Source organism: Carassius carassius, chromosome 3 (assembly GCF_963082965.1).
Source record: "Carassius carassius chromosome 3, fCarCar2.1, whole genome shotgun sequence".
In the NCBI taxonomy this organism is placed as follows: domain Eukaryota; kingdom Metazoa; phylum Chordata; class Actinopteri; order Cypriniformes; family Cyprinidae; genus Carassius; species Carassius carassius.
This window is the reverse complement of record NC_081757.1, coordinates 18,963,704-18,980,767: the sequence shown is the minus strand read 5'-3', so window position 1 is coordinate 18,980,767 and position 17,064 is coordinate 18,963,704. Positions and strand designations below refer to the sequence as shown.

Genomic DNA, 17,064 nt, shown 5'->3' with positions numbered 1-17,064 from the left:
AAGTGATGCTTAACAGTTTTAAAGATGTGATCCTCATATAAAAAAGAAAAAAGAAAAAAAAGTTGAAATCAATTGAATTTAATAAGAATCAACCCTGAGACATAAAATGCCAGTAGTATGAGTTGCTACTTTATTAGGTACATGTTTACACCTGCTGGTTAATGCAAATAATGAAGCAGATAATGATAGGGCAGCAATCAAAGCATGCAGCTTGTTTTCAAAAGCTGAAGATCAGGACCAGGGAAGAAATGTGATCTAAGTGAATTTGACTGTGGAATGATTGTTGGTCACTGCTGGAGTGGATTCAGTATCTCAGAAACTGCTGACCTCCCAGTTTCTAGACACTATTCACAAAAAATGGTGAAAAAAAATATGCCTGAATGTGCAGCTGACAAATCATTCGTAGTTGTTTAATGCTATCATATGGGACCAATAACAAGTAAGCCTGCTGTTCTAGATATCTTACCCAGAATTAGAGAGTACCAAATAAAAGGGCCACTGAGTATGGAAAAAGCACAAGTCTCATTTAAAATGGGTTGTTTCATTGAATTTACAACATGTCAAATTAATGCTCAAAACACAGCTTGAAATGAAGTAAGCATATGTTAAAGATTATGCCTATTTGAAATGTAGATTTTGTTCCACAGTACGTTGCTTAAAGGCATAGGTCACCCAAAAATAAAAATTCTGTCATTGTTTACTCCTCCTCATGCTATTCCAAAACTTATATGCATTTTTTCCCTTAAAAGGGTTCATTTATGAAGATTGTGCAAGTCACGCTTAGTGTTCAATGGAAGGTGACTGAAGCGTTCAAGCTTCCAAAAGCACACAAAACTACCAGTCAAATTTTAAATAGTCCATACAAGTATAATCCAAAGTCTTCTGAAGTCATACAAAAAGGCTCCAGTCTTCATTCATTTTATTACATATACATATAATGAAAAAGTGGTCAGAATATTCGTAAAAAATTAAATTCCTGCAGAAGAGAGAAAGTCATATGGATATGACAGTAGGTAAATATGACAAAGTTTTCATTTTTTGGGGGAACGATACCTCTAATGTTGGATAGGCTCTGTTATTGCTGTGGGATGTATAGCAGCGAGTGAGGAGGCACCTGTGGAGTTTCCTCTCTCTGTGTGAGAGTGGCAGAGCTCCTGCCGGAGATGCTCTATGTGCTGACTCTGCTGTAAACATCTCTTCTCCAGAGTCTCTTTCTCCTTGGCCAGAATTTGAGTCTGCTCCCTCAGCTCCTTTACAAGTGCTTGCTGCACCTCTAGCGTACTGCGCAACACTTCACTGGCCTCTGCACCACACAACACACACAGCAGAACAGGGCACAGCCACACACAGAATAAAAACCACTGCACAGAAAAGCAAATACATATATACACACGAATACGAAAACAGAAATTTTAACAGCATAAAACAAAACAGAAAACGGCACAACAGCACACCACCAACAAGAGCACAAAATGCAAAGACAGGACAGCTCAGAAGAACTGCATTTAAAGAAAACAGCAGGACACATACAAATGAAAATGCGACAGAAGAGGATTATGTAAAGGTTTGATGTGAAGGTCATTTCCTAAGCAGACTGATCTTCTTTTTTTAGATTGACTATATTAATTCAATTTGATGTAAAACAGTACAATGTGTTTATGACCATCTGTTTAGTCCTACACATTAATGAGTCTGGCGCTGTATAGTCTGTTGAGATTCCTCAATATATTCAATCTATTTGTCTGGCTGATCTTAATGTCAGCTTTATCACATTACCACAGATTAAAATACACACTCTGTCTGATCCTATATTTTCATAAAAAAATAAACAGCATAAACAAAATTAGACACAGACAAGCTTAAAGGGTTAGTTCACCCGAGAATAGAAATTTGTCCATGTTCTACTCACCCTCGAAAAATTGTCCTTGCTCTTTCAAGCCTTTCAATGGGAGTAAGCGGGTGTTTGTTGTCAACGATTCAGAAGACGTGAAATAAAGTGCTCGCATCTGTAATAAAACGTCCCTCCGGGGGTGAATAAAGGCCCCATGTAGTGAATTCTTGCATTTTTGTAAGATAAATAACCAGACAGTTCGTCAGCGCTGCAGGATTAGTTAGGAGTGTGGGGAGAGAACAAAACAAATCGTTGTGCACGAATTAGAAGCACAAAACGAGGATTTGTAAAGAAAAACTTTGGAGGATTTTGGAGACTGGTTTTCCTTTGCGTCTGGTTCCCACAGTCAGCAGATGTGAGAAAAAAAAGTGTTTATTAAGTTTGAAATCTGGATCTTTATCTTACAAAAACGCATGGATTCGCTACGGGGAGCTTTATTCACCCCCCGGAGCCGTGTGAGGGACATTTTATTACAGATGAGCATACTTTATTTTAGGGGTGTGCACGGATAGTCGAACATTCGAATATTCGTTCTGCTCTAATTATTCGATAAATAAAAATGATATTCGAATTACGCTATATTTTTGCTTGCCATTAAAAAAAAAATTCCACAATAAAACCTAATTCGTTCACTTTCTGTGATTCTCCACGGCATTTGTAAAGATGTATGCAAGCAAAAAATAATTAATGAATGAATAAGAACTGCGGTCTTCTGCAGTACTTCAAATATGCCGTGGAGAATCACAGAAAGTGACCGAATTGAAGAACATTGTTGCGGCGTCTCTCAAGCAACGAATAAACACCGCTAACTTGGAGAATGCAGTGAAAACTCATCTTCTCGCGTCCGCCCTAGACCCTCGGCACAAACATCTCAGGTTTCTCGATGAAAACATGAGAGAAGTAAGAAAAAAAAACTTTTTGAACATTATCAGAACATTTTCCTTAATGCGAGTGTTGCGGATGCAGCCGCCGTCACCAACGATGAGGAGGATGCAATGCCCACTTGTCGGAAAAGGCTGAGCCAGTTCTTCAGCGATGATTACAGAGAGTCCAGCCGAGACGAGTGAGAACAGTTCTTGCTGGAGCCATGTATTCCACCAGATGAGGATCCCATTCAGTGGTGAAACGAAAACACGAAGCGCTTCACAAAACTTATTAGCTTAGCACACCGTTATTTGTGTGTCCAGCCAACGTCTGTGCCGTCAGAGCGCGTTTTCTCCGCGGCCAGCCTTATTGTTAACAGACTAAGGAGCCGACTTTCCCCCGATCATGTTTACATGCCCGTATTTCTTAACAAGAACATGTAAAACAATAGAAAAAAAGAAAAAAAAAAGATTTGCTGACAGTTTAAAAGTTTCAAAGTTAAATGTGGGCTATACATTCTGTACAATAGCCTAATTGCTGCAGGCTGCTTTATTTACGTTTTATCTTTGTTCACTTTTTTTTTTTTTTGCTTTTAATGTGTATTTTTGCACGGATTGTTAAAGGTTTTCAGCTACAAAACACGATGTGTAATGTTCAAGCTTACTGGGTGTAAGCTTGTTCAAAAATGACGGAAACAATAAATGTTGCTGAAAAATGACGTCTGTCTCATTAAAGTTCATTTAAATAAACGAATATTCGAATATTCGTTTTTTGTGAGCTCAAATATTCGAATGTGATATTTGCGGAAAACACCCATCCCTACTTTATTTCACATCTTCTGAACTGTTGACAACAATCACTTGGTTGCCCCCATTCAAAGGCTTGGAAGAGCAAGGACAATTTTTTTATATAACTTCAATTGGATTATTCTAAAAGATAGGAGAGAAACCATCTCTGAATCCAGAACTTCTAGAAAACTGTATCCCTTCTTCCATTCATTGCAAAGACACTTGACCGAGCTGTGTTCAACCAGCTCTCTATGTTCATTGTACAGGACAACCTCCTGGACAGCAACCAATTTGGCTTCAAAAGTGACCACTCAACTGAGACTGCTCTGCTCTCGGTTACTGAAGCCCTGCGACTGGCAAGAGCAGCTTCAAAATCCTCAGTACTCATCTTACTGGACCTGTCTGCTGCTTTTGAAACCATTAATCACCAGATTCTCCTGTCCACCCTCAGAAAGATGGGCATCTCTGGAACAGCAGTCCTGTGGTTGAAGTCCTACCTCTCAGATAGATCCTCAGGGTGTCTTGGAGGGGTGAAGTTTCTAAGTCACAACAACTTGCTATTGGGGTTCCTCAAGGCTCAGTACTTGGACCACTTCTCTTCTCCATCTACATGGCGTCATTAGGATCTGTCATTCAGAAGCATGGCTTTTCTTATCATAGCTACGCTGATGACACTCAACTCTACTTCTCATTCCAACAAGATGGTCCAATGGTAGTTGCTCGCATTTCAGCCTGTCTGAGTGACATTTCTAGCCGGATGAATGACCATCACCTTCAGCTCAACCTTACTAAGACAGAATTGCTCGTGGTTCCAGCTAACCCATCGTTTCATCACAACTTCTCTATACAGCTGAGTTCATCAACCATAACTCCTTCCAGGACAGCCAGAAACCTAGGAGTTGTGATGGATCATCAGTTAAGCTTCACAGACCATATTGCTGCAAAGACCCGGTCCTGCAGATTTGCCTTATACAACATTAGGAAGATTAGACCCTTCCTGTCAGAGCAAGCCACCCAACTTCTTGTCCAAGCTCTTGTTCTCTCCAGACTGGACTATTGTAATGCTCTCCTGGTGGGCCTTCCTGCATGTACTATCAAGCCTCTGCAACTGATCCAGAATGCAGCGGCGAGGGTTGTCTTCTATGAGCCAAAAACAGCTCACGTTACTCCTCTCCTCATCAGGTTACACTGGCTACCAGTAGCCGCTCGCATCAAATTCAAGGTACTGATGCTTGCCTACAAGACGACCACTGGCACGGCACCAACATACCTAAACTCACTAGTTCAATCTTATGTGCCCTACAGAAGTTTACTCTCAGCAAGTGAACAACGCCTTGTGGTGCCATCCCAAAGAAGTTCAAAATCACTCTCACGGATCTTTTCCTGGACTGTGCCCAGCTGGTGGAATGACCTCCCAATCTCAATTTGAACAGCTGAGTCTTTACTCATTTTCAAAAAACATCTAAAGACTCATCTATTTCGTCAGCACTTAACCAACCAATACTAGTTCTTACCTTTTCTTTTCTTGTCTATCATATTCTTAAAAAAAAAAAAACCCTGGCACGTGTTCTGTACTAGACTAACAGACTTGTCATGGCACTTGTATACTGTTGTTGTTCTCTTTTTGGTCTGAATGCTTCTATTGTTCTCATTTGTAAGTTGTTTTGGATAAAAGTGTCTGCTAAATGATTAAATGTAATGTAAATGTAAAGAGGAAAGTCACATAAAACTATGCTTCGAGGGTGAGTAGAAGATGGACTAATTTTCATTCTCTGGTGAACTAACCCTTATATGTATATGTATATGTAATATTATTACATAACCTACAGAACTAATGAGATCTGGTTCATTACTTTCTTTCATTAGTATTTGTGCTCTAGTCTTTACCTAAAATTTTCCTGACAATCTAGTTAAAACTGGTGGGATGTGTAAAATAGCCAGTAATACATTTAATTGTTTATTAGCAATAAGCTAATCCAGGCCATGCATTACAATTGCTTTACCATGACTTTAACAGGAGATTTTAGCTACAAAATGATTAACTGGAAAGACAAAACAGCTGGAAAGGTCACAGTGTAGAGTTCATGCCCCTCACCTGGACTGATGTCTCTCTCTTTCCCTCTCACTGGACTCTCCTTCATCCGAGAGGATTTCCTTTTTGAAGTATTCACTGATCTGTGAGACTGAGTGCTCCAGTCATCATTTAGCTCTGACAAGAACAATACGAAAAAACATTTATAAAATAAGGAGATATGTGAGGGTAGTGATAAATGAGTGATAAATTGATTGTGCAAATAAATGAGCAATGAGTGAAAAATTGATTGGGCAAATAAATGAGAAATTGTACAACAGAATTAGAGAGTGATAATTAAGTGAGTGAGCAAATGAGGTGTTAATAATTGTAGTCCATCATTTAAATATAAAATACATTTTATATACCCTTATATACTGATTTTTTTTATGTTTTTGAAAAAAGTATCTTGTTCTCAACAAGACTGCATTAATTTGATCAAAAACACAGTAAAATGTAATAACAATTTAAGATAACTGTTTTATATTCAAATATATTTTAAAATTGTAATTTATTCCTGTTTTGGCATATCAGTTTTCAGCAGACATTACTCCAGTCTGCAGGGTTACACGATCCTTCAGAAATCAAATCAGCATATTAGAATGGTGCTCAAGAAACATTTCTTACTATCATCAGTGCTAAAAAAATTGTGCTGTATAATTATTTGGTAAATAGAAGGTTCAATTGAATAGCATTAATTTAAAATATTTTTAATAATAAAATGTATATACTTTGATTAGTTCATCCTTGATGAACAATTGCATTCATTTCTTTCAAAAAACTTTTGATTGGTAGTGTACATTTTTATGTTTGTGCCAAGAAATGCTTAAACATATTAAAATATTTATTGAACACAGATATAATTAATGTCTTTTTAATAAGCTCAAAGCAGTCTTAGCCAAATATTTTTATGAATACAGTGTGCTTCTATTATTTTCAGTGATCTTCTATTATTTGGCAACATCTATAAACCTTCCAGTACTCCCGTTTATTTTAACATCTCCTTATATGATTAATCTTTGGCATCCATTTGTCTGCCAAAAACACATGGCTGGCAACAAACCTCATAAGCCGTATTTCCATACAAAGTTGCGAATTAACTTGCGCACAAAAGTCGAGAAGTCAAAGAGAACAAAATTGTCGCTTTCTGATAAACTGGCACTAAATATCACTAAGAAAAGTTGGAGAAGCCACTGAATATAATAATTTTCATATATAATAAAATTACTTCTCAAAAGCCTCAAAAGTGAGCAGATACACAATGAATGCGTTCATTGCTTTTATTGATGCCTGCTGTTCGGGATCTGGGAGGCAATAATATAGAAATAATTTGACACCAGACTTTTCTCGGGCATTTCAGAATGACCATAACAATATTTCAGATCCTGTGCAACAAGATTGGTCTGCTGGTGAGTCAGGTTATACACAAAGTCACATGACTTTCTTGATGCGCATGGAAGAATTTATTCAACAAATGTGTTTCCATCTCCCATTATTCGCATTAACCCTTTTACGCAAAGACAAAAGCCACCTCAAGTGAGCGTAAAAACGTTTTTTTTTTTAAGAAATTTGGCATTTCCATCACTTGTTTCTGATAGGATACCTCAAAATGCACAATGGCAGGGTGATGGAAATAGCTTAATTGTATCAGTTGCTTCTCCCTCACATTTACTCTCATAACTTTCATTTATTTGATTACCCTTGAATCTCACACCTTCCGATCTCCCATCCACAGACAGCTTCAATGAAATCCTCTATGGCTTCTCAGCTGCTTCAATCACTTCCTCAGACTACTTCTATTGACAGTGACACCTCTAAAAGCTGTAACCTTCCCCCAAAACTAGTCAATTAAACCTGTTGTGGAGTACTTGGTTTCTGAACTCTCCTGCTGCTCCACTTCAAGTCCTTGGAAATCAGAAAACCACCACAAAATGCATGGATCAGTGAAGAAGTGGACAAAAACATACAATGCGCAGAGACTACTATTATTCCACAATTAACATGTGCGAATCCATCCAAAACAAATCATTTTCCATCCCTCCGTAACCACTTCTCACCCTCTTCCATCCTCTCTGACCGCTGAGGTCTTCATAACCTACTTTTTTTAAGAACTGCGGAGGTTGACTACTTTGTCAATCAGCTACAGCTGACCTTTTGCCAGACAACTTCACCATTATTTAAAGAATTCGTTCAAACATGGAAAAAAAAAACATCATCACCCTCATGCAACTCTAAACCAGTGTCTTTCTTATAACAAAAAATTAGAAATTTGAAAAAATTAAATTGTATGGTTCATTGTATGCATATAGTTTTTAATTAATGGGGTTTAATGCTTTCAAGGATGAATCTTCAGAAAGGATACGAAAGCATCCTAAACTATCATAATAACAGTGGTTCATTTAGGTTTGAGGAAAGTTTTCTTCTGAAGTCATACTTGTCAACTGTTGTTATTCACTAAAAAAATTACTCTAGCTGTCCTTGGTACATTCATTAAAGAAGTTTTGACAATCAGTCTGCAATTTAATCTAAACAGTTTTGTTGTGTTTTCAATAATTAGCTTGATCTGTTTCACAAAACTTATCTGAACTGAAAGGATTCATTCACAAATCATGCTGATCCTGCCATGGAAAAATGACATTCTTACGCAGTTACACAAAGTAAAGTCATATTGACATGAGGGGACTTGAGTAAATGACAACATCATTTGTTATTACTCAACTCAACACTCAACAAGAGTGACCCTATCCAGTACATTATTAAGATCTCACTGAAGGTGGGAATTATACGACAGACTGCAGTATATACTAGATTACATCACGTCAAACATGCAACAAAATCAAACAAACAAAATATCACAAGGCTTAAAATTGAATATGGAGCTGAAAAGCCCACATTGTGACTCCTAGTGGAGCTGTATCATCCCTGCTTCTAATAAAGATTGAATTCTCCTTGATTAGTCTGTGTCTTCAGTCTCTAACATTACAAGCACAGACAAGATTTTGTCTGCTTCTCTCACATCTCAGCCCTAGATCAGACCTCAAGGTCATCCTCAACTCCTCCTCCAGCTAATTTCTTCCTTCACTGGAAGTCTCTGTTGCTGTTAAAGGTGACACAGCCGTTTTCTGCTAGTGCATAAAAAGCTTGGCAGTTGTCCACTGATCACTTTGCAGCAACCAGCTCCAGATCTGCTGTTTCATGCTCTATTTCAGAGGGTAAATCCATCCTGCTATCCTCTTCTAGGCTTAACTAACACTGCTCTGCTTCTATCTGCCATTAGACGTCTTGAGTGCAACTGAACACTGCCTATTTTCAATAAATTAATATAATGAAACATTTAATGAAACAGTAATTTCATATAAAAGCCACAATATACGAAGAAAAAAAAAGTGTATTGCAGCACACAAATATATTAGGTATTGAATACAATGTATTGTGAAAATAATGAAACATGAAAAGTAACATTAAAGTAATAGTTCACCTGCAGTTGGTCCCCATTGACTTTTTTTCATACAATGGAAGTCAATGGGGGGCTTCAACTGAAGGTGAACTATCCCTTTAACTCCCATGCCCTTCCTTCTTTTTCTGACAATTAAAAAAACAACATTCGGAAACGTAAAAAAAAGGGCTTTCAAAATCATCCATGTAATGGATGTGAATAGCAAACATCTTAAATGTAATTCCATGATCCCATGCTACTATGCTACTTGTGCCATATACTCCAAGTGTATACATGTATGCAAAAATTACATGTATACAGTGTGGTATATGTGGTTGTGTAGTGTTTTTACTAATCATGATGTATCAAAACTCTGTGTGTGGCTTTCCAGAGTAAACTGTGGCACTAATACAGTCTCATGAATGCGCGGTCGTGCACAGCAGACCAATGGCCAAGGTCAGGATTTTCTTTAAATAATACATTACATTTCAGTTTGTTTCTCTATTGCATGCATGCGGAGCACTTGAAAAATAAGACACGATTCACATGCGATTATTCTGTGATCACATTTGAAGCTTGTCACTATTTACTGCCATTATACAGACAAGCACCAGTAGGGTTTTTTATTTATTTATTAAATCTCTCTCTCTTCAAAAAAGAAGAGCATAGTGATTAGAATAAAATCAGGGTGAGTAAATAACTACTTTTTTATTTTTAAGTAAACTGTGCCTTTAAGTGTACAAAGAGTGGACACTTTGTTGTCCCATAATGCCACAGGACTAGAAGAGCCATCAGATTTGAACATTTAAAATGTTAATTCGGGCAGCTTTGACCACAAAACCTGTTCCACATGGTTAAAATAAATTCCCCTTGATTTCTTAATAAATTATTTTTAGATTTTGAACAAATCAAATACCAACATGACACATGTAGCATTCCTGGTAAAGTGTGCACACTACGCACCTTGAGAATGTTCATCATTTGCATTGTGTATTATTTTTTCGGCCAAAAGCAAGAGTTCCATTAACTGGCATACAAAAAAAAACAATTGTCTGCTTAAAGGGTTAGTTCGCCCAATTTGCAAAATTATGTCATTAATAACTCACCCTCATGTTGTTCCAAACCCATAAGACCTCCGTTTATCTTTGGAACACAGTTTAAGATATTTTAGATTTAGTCCAAGAGCTCTCAGTCCCTCCATTGAAGCTGTGTGTACGGTCTACTGTCCATGTCCAGAAAGGTAAGAAAAACATCATCAAAGTAGTCCATGTGACATCAGAGGGTCAGTTAGAATTTTTTGAAGCATCGAAAATACATTTTGGTCCAAAAATAAACGGAGGTCTTATGGGTTTGGAACAACATTAGGGTGAGTTATTAATGACATAATTTTGCAAATTGGGCGTACTAACCCTTTAAAATATTGGTATATCTTGCATTTGGCAGTGTTATGCACAGCTGATTTCTTTCAAAACTAATAATCATGTTGCCAACAGAGCAAGCAGCATATACTGTATACATTACATTTTTTAAATAACTAATACTTTAAATAAGTAATTTCCTCTTTAGCAACTTCTTTAGGAGTAAGTTTAAAAACTCTTTACTGTCACCACTATGTTAACAATAAAAATAAGCAAAATTACTGCAGTGGAGGAAGAAGAGAAGCAGGGAATATATCAAGACAAATGTCAAGGTAATTCCAGTCTCTGTCCTCATGGTCATTATGGTTATAGCTTCATCACTCTCATATCTCAATGCTGACAACAATAAGCTTGTGAGAGGAGCTAAACAAAAAGATTTTTGTTAAATTGGCAGATGCTTTATTCTATTTTGTTTTGTTTTTTCTTCTTCAGGAAACTCCAATGAGCCTATCACAAATGTATCAAACAGTAACCACTTAATTTGCCTCCAGTCTGATGAAAGCCATGTCTGAATAAATCTGACATCAGTTAGGTGTTCACATTGTCTCCCTGTCCAAATAAAACAGAAATTATGCTTTTCTTTCAAAGCCTTGAGGATTCCTAAAAAGGGGGTACGTTTCACACTGACTGACAAAAAGCTTCTGAAATGAGCACAGGTGGAGTTCTGCTTTTGTGATGGATAATGTATGGCAGACAGGGGAAGTACCTGGAGATGCCATGCTCCCACGAGAGCCTGATCTTGATTGTTGTAGCGATGATGGCAGCTATGGAGACAGAGGGAAGTCAACTGATTAAAGGGTTCAGACCACAGACTGAAGGTAGACTGCATTATTAAGTATATCTAATAGTGAAAAGTGCACTGTGCTTGCTCATTATAGGCAGTTCATCTCTACTAACGAGCAATTTTCCTCATTAAGAGATGAGATTACAGACCTTCTGGTAAAGGTCTCAAAGCACCTACAGGAATAGTAGCATTCAGATCTAACAACACTGGGTTATTAGAAAGCAAGGAGCTGGTCAGTCTGCATGTGCGTACACATATTAACAGAGCACAGGTTTACATGGCCTAATTGGATTGTGTGTTTGTGTGTGAATGTACTGTCATGTCAGAGAAACACATACTGAATACTGAAACAGAATGGTTATGATAGTTTCTCTTGTCAGAAATAGCTGAGTTTATTAATAAACTCTCGCATATTCTCACCCAGTCTAAACACCTTCCCACTGTCTCTTTCAACTTGTCCAATTTTCATTCATATTCTTTCACTGATAACAACCTTTGTGCCCTTAACCTCAGCCTTTCATGCCAGAGTCATTTTTCCCCTGTCTTTAGAGAATTTGTTGAGCTCTGGGGCAGAATGACCTTTAGTCCAGAGTCAGACCAATCTACAACATAAGTGACGTTCCTACAGCAGCATTAAAAAATTAGCTTTGAACCCTGAATTAACTTAATCAAAATAATGACTCCAGGTTCTCATTACAGCTGATGTTGAGAGAGAGGTTCTCTTACCGTTTTAGCTGCTCCTTCCTGAACCACAATTTCCTCTGAAATACAAAATTGTATTAATTATAGCCATCAAGCTGCAAAATTACCAAGGCTCTCAATGTCAGTAAAACTGTTGAGTGCAAGATGTGAGATGTGAAACATTAATATTTAAAACTGAATATGCACTGTCTACTGTTCAAAGGTTCGAGGTCAGAAAGATTTTTATTAAAAAAAGGAAATGAATACTTTAATTCTGCAAAGATGTATTTAATTGAACAATTTTTTGGATTTTTGATCAAATAAATGCAACTTTGTTGAGGATTAAAGACTTTAAATATAAGTATATTTTATAATTCTTTGTTACTTCTAACCTTCAGTCTGTAGAGGGGACACAATATCAAATTCTGAGTCTTCGGTCTCTTCATCAACATCTGAATCAGTCTCGCCCTGACAGAGAGATTCATTCAGCCAGTTAACACATACACATACATAAATAATATATTATAATCAGCATAAATGCAGGGTAGTGGGTAGTTAAATGCCAAAGATTATTAGAAAACTATTGAATCAGATTCTAATTCTTTAATTTCTTTATGATGATCTCAGACTAGGTTTCAAATTAAGTGCAGGATTTGAATGAATCAGAAGCTCCATCTCATGGTGAATATTAGTCAATGCATCAAATGTTTAACAGGACAAAGCACTCCACACACAGACCCAGCCAAACCAACACACACGACTGTACCTTCTTGTGTTTTAATGGCACGGCGTAAACAACATTTATGTCATCAGCTCCGCTCTGTCTCTCAAGAGACTGATATACATGTTCTTCATCTCCCTCCACCTCATCACTGTCATCACCTTCGTCATCATCAGAATGTCCTTGGGAAGGCACAGGGGGTCTTCCTGTCACTGAATCTGCCCAGGTGTCTCTAAGGTGAGAGAGCAAATACATTATTTTACATGTCTCGCTTAAGAGAGCGAAGCTGACGTACTAAAATGTGATGACCAGCTAATGCTGTTTAAACCACTATTTGTGTCCTATCATAGAGAGGCAATCAGACCTAATTAGAAGCGTTACCCTGATTAGAATTCATTCTGGTACAATAATAAAGATTATGCTTTCAGACTCACTTAAAGGATCAGTTTGTGTCATTGTAATCTTCTCTTTACAGAAGACTAAACTAGTTGCTTTCAAACTTAAAAAAGGATAACAAAGAAGTATCACAAAAGTGGTCCATATGACTTATTCACTAATTTTCTAAATCATCTGAAGTCATATGGTAGCTTTGTGTGACGGCAGACTGACATTTAACCAATCAGTTCACTGAAAAGATCTGACTCCTTATCTCATAAACTCATGAACCCGCCAAGGCTAGAATAATGAGTGAATAACAACTTAAATATTGGTCTGTTCTTCACAAACTATCGTATAGCTTCAGAAAATTTGGAATAGAGAACACAAGTCATTTTCAAGTCTGCTCAAGGCACAGTCTTTTACAACAACTTTACGTTGCTTTTTCGCCATTTCTGAGTGCTTGTTCACTTTCACACATTGAAAAGGGCACAATCTTTTGTGTTTCATTAAAGAAAGTAAGTCGTATGTGTTTAGAATGAATTGGGGGGCAGTTTTACAAATGTTCCTTACATAAATATCATTTTGATCACAACACATAATCATTGCTTTTAATCACGTTCACCATGAAAACTCACTAAAATGTTCATTTCTAGATGAACTATTCATCTAAAAAAAGTAAAGGAGGGCCAGTTTATTTAGGTCAAGGTTTCCCAGACTGTGAGGGGACAGCAAGGGGATGTGATTAATGAAACCAATTAAATGCTAAAAATGTTATATTAAAATACTTAAATACTTTTAAATAAAAGCAATCAGGATAAAACGCTTACAAAAATAAATTAATATTTGTTTATCTCCATGTCATGTGACCATTTTCTAACTAACATCAGAGATGAATATTAACTTTTAGGGGTTCTTTAAGTAAATATGTCAAAGAGGGCCCACCCACAAAATAAAAGGTTAGGGATCCCTGATCGAGGTCAATGAAAGGTAATGAAGGTAAAGTGCACTATAATACCTGGTATAACGTCCTGTGGCAGCATAGGGCTCAAAGCCAGTTTGGCTGTCTGCATGTGAACAATCACTCTCAGAGTAAGACCTTTGGCGTGGAGGAGGAATGGCAATAGTGCGGCTCGTCAGGGAAGAAGATAATATGGCAGCTGCCAAGGCAGACCTGTGACAGTTATCAGCGAGATTACAAGGTTTACAGATTTAAAAAAAAAAAAAAAAAAAAAAAAAAAAAGTGTAAAGGTATTGGAACAATAATCCTAAAACAGCTATGTTGTAAGTTAGTTGTATAAAAACATTATGGCAACTGATGAATGAGATTCTCAAGATCATAACTGCACTGAGAGATGATGGAGGAAAACAGAAGTGTTATGAATGGATAGGTATAGGTATTTGGGTCTACCTGGGTCTCTCTGGAGAGGGGTTGGGGCTCCGTGGGGGAGGAGTGCGGGGAACAGCGGGTCTGGGGGCGATGGTGGCAGCAGGGATCAAACCAGGAGCTATATTCCGCTAAACAACACACACGATCACATTTACCACACGACTACATCACAGGATACACATGGTAAAGCAACCCAGTGCAACTGGTAAGAAAACTAATACTGAGAACTGAATAAATTCGTCTTTTTATAGGTTGATTAGTAGCACAGGCTTTTAGCAGCTAAATTAGTTCACCACAAAATGTAATTTCGCTTATATTGTTATATTTACGGATAGAAGACTTACAAATTCTTTCTTCTCTCTTCTTCTGAAGCTGAAGTTGAATTTGGATGACATGGTCCTCAACAAACTTCCTCGTTTCGGTGAGAGATTTGACATTAGGATTTATAAAAACCGCGGTTAGGACTGCTCATTTCAGGACTAACGTGTGGCAAAGATATGTTTCAAGAGAGAAACTGACAGCGTTTACAGGTTATTTTTATATATATGTACATAAAAAAGACATTATTTGTCATCGAAATCGTATTAGCTTCAGCTCAACTTCACGTAACTAGACGCTTTCCATGAAAATCCTTGAAATATAACAACTCCTCCTGTTGGTTCGTTTGTGCAGCTCAACCAATCAGCGTTGCGGTTTAATCCTCTTAGCAACGGCGTCGCGCCGCAGAGTGCAGCAGTTCTCCAGTAGAGGGAAGTCTGGTCCACTCAGAATTCAGAACGTCCACGTGCACGTGGAAAGTGCTAGAGAAAATAAAGAATAATAAAGTCTTATTGCATTGTTGAGTTTCTGTTCTCTCTTGTCTGTTTTATCTCGTTTTCAGTAAAAATAAAATTTATAAAATATCGTTTTGGTACTGAGACTAGCAGGCTTTGTGACATTGTTAAGAATCTCAAAGTAAACAATTTTAAAGCCTGCTTGAAACATGAGCCATACTTGAAGAACTGGTCATATTCCTTCACCTGCATGTTGTGCAACAGAGTTAGTTGTTGATGTTGTTTTAAAATTTTGAATCAGTTGAATTAAAATATTTGAGTTCTGCATATTGAATCCCTCAAACATACAGTTCTCTTTGTGGCTAAAGGTCCCCTGAATGTAATTTTCACTAAAAACACAGTAAAAGTTTTGTTTGTAAAAGTAAAAAAACTGCAACAAATCGTTTTGCAGGGGTGAATGGATTTGTTGTGACAGATGTCCCTTACTGACTGATCCAATCATTACAGAGATGCATGCTTGTGAAATACACGTAACTTAAAATTACAGCTCTAAGATGTATACCTTTCATTTCATATTATATAATACTACTGTGAAAAGTGATCGAAATTAATACAAAAATAAGAGGGCACACATTTTTCAAGAATTGTGCCTCACAGTTCCACATTTCTTTTTTAGGGTACTCACATTTTATTACTCCATATTACATCTTAATTACTGTTGTTATCATATCTTGCGTAAATCCACCAGACATGCACTGAAAGTAGTAAAGAGGTCAACCTCACATCTAGTAGAGATTTAAGAGTTATTAATCCTATTGTGTACTAACTGTGGAGTCAGCCCTGCTGGACTGAAACCTTCTGTAGTGTCTAATCTTCAAATGACATAGTATTGATACAAAATACATTCACAAGTCTGCGCAATGCTGCAAAACTGTTCCATGTCCATTTTTGTAATCATTATTACGAATATTACAGATATAAAAATATATATATATATTTGATTGACTAGTATTTAGTTCAGTAATATGTTTCAGCATCTAACATTGCTAAGTGGGTTAAAAGAGTGCTCCCTGTGCTCTTACAAGACTGCTGAAGAGGAGAAAGTGGGTGAGCCATACTAGAAATCCCTCTGGTGGAAAGTGTTCCAGTTAAAAGCAGACTTGTGTGGGGTATTTACATGATTCCGGTAAAACTCCAGTTCTTGAATAAAAGCAATTGTTGAACAAGTCCTGAGTCAGTGTATTTGTGATGTTCTGAAGAAGATGCAGAGACATCCTCTCTGTCTTTCTCTCTCTTTCTCCCACAGACACACTTAACCGCTGTGACATCACTGCTGGCGTAGGTAAGCAATCTCTCTAATAACCCAACCAAAGCCACACCATAAAATCCCCGTCTGTGAGTGATTTAAAATCCATTAGTCCACCACACCATTTTCACTGCCCTGATTCACATGCACACCGAGCACAACACGAATGCCACTTTTCCTCTCATATGAAGAGAGCAACATTCCTTTCTTTGTTTTACTGAAGTTTCAAGCAGTCATTATATTATAGTATTACTGCAGTTTACTCTCTAACAATGAGATTATTATCTCTGTTCTGCCCTTACTTTACATGAACTTTCACATCTGAATCACAGGGCTGCAGTTTTAAAATACCATGCTGCAGTTATACTGTCAGATTTCTGGGTAAAAAAAAAACTTTATTTGGAAAAGGGAGAAAGAAATAGGGCAAAACAGAGACTATCTGCTTACTCATGCATGACCTGTATTAAGAGATAATCACCTGCTTAATGGTACTTTGAACCAGAATTGGCGTGGTTGGGAAGATTACACAGTGAATAAACACAACACCCATACACAATAAAAATAGC

At 37.3% G+C, this 17,064-nt stretch overlaps 1 protein-coding gene across 1 annotated transcript in view; it reads right to left on the bottom strand.

Annotated features, from left to right (window-relative positions):
- cep89 (centrosomal protein 89) overlaps positions 1-14,829 on the bottom strand; it is a 65,240-nt gene extending 50,411 nt beyond the window's left edge. The window contains 9 exon segments of the mRNA XM_059532322.1: positions 1,115-1,303; positions 5,639-5,752; positions 11,175-11,232; positions 11,979-12,013; positions 12,326-12,401; positions 12,700-12,886; positions 14,048-14,203; positions 14,441-14,547; positions 14,764-14,829. Of these exon segments, the coding sequence (XP_059388305.1) occupies positions 1,115-1,303; positions 5,639-5,752; positions 11,175-11,232; positions 11,979-12,013; positions 12,326-12,401; positions 12,700-12,886; positions 14,048-14,203; positions 14,441-14,547; positions 14,764-14,814 (973 nt within the window). The 5' untranslated portion in view covers positions 14,815-14,829.
- Between the last annotated feature and the right edge of the window lie 2,235 nt (positions 14,830-17,064).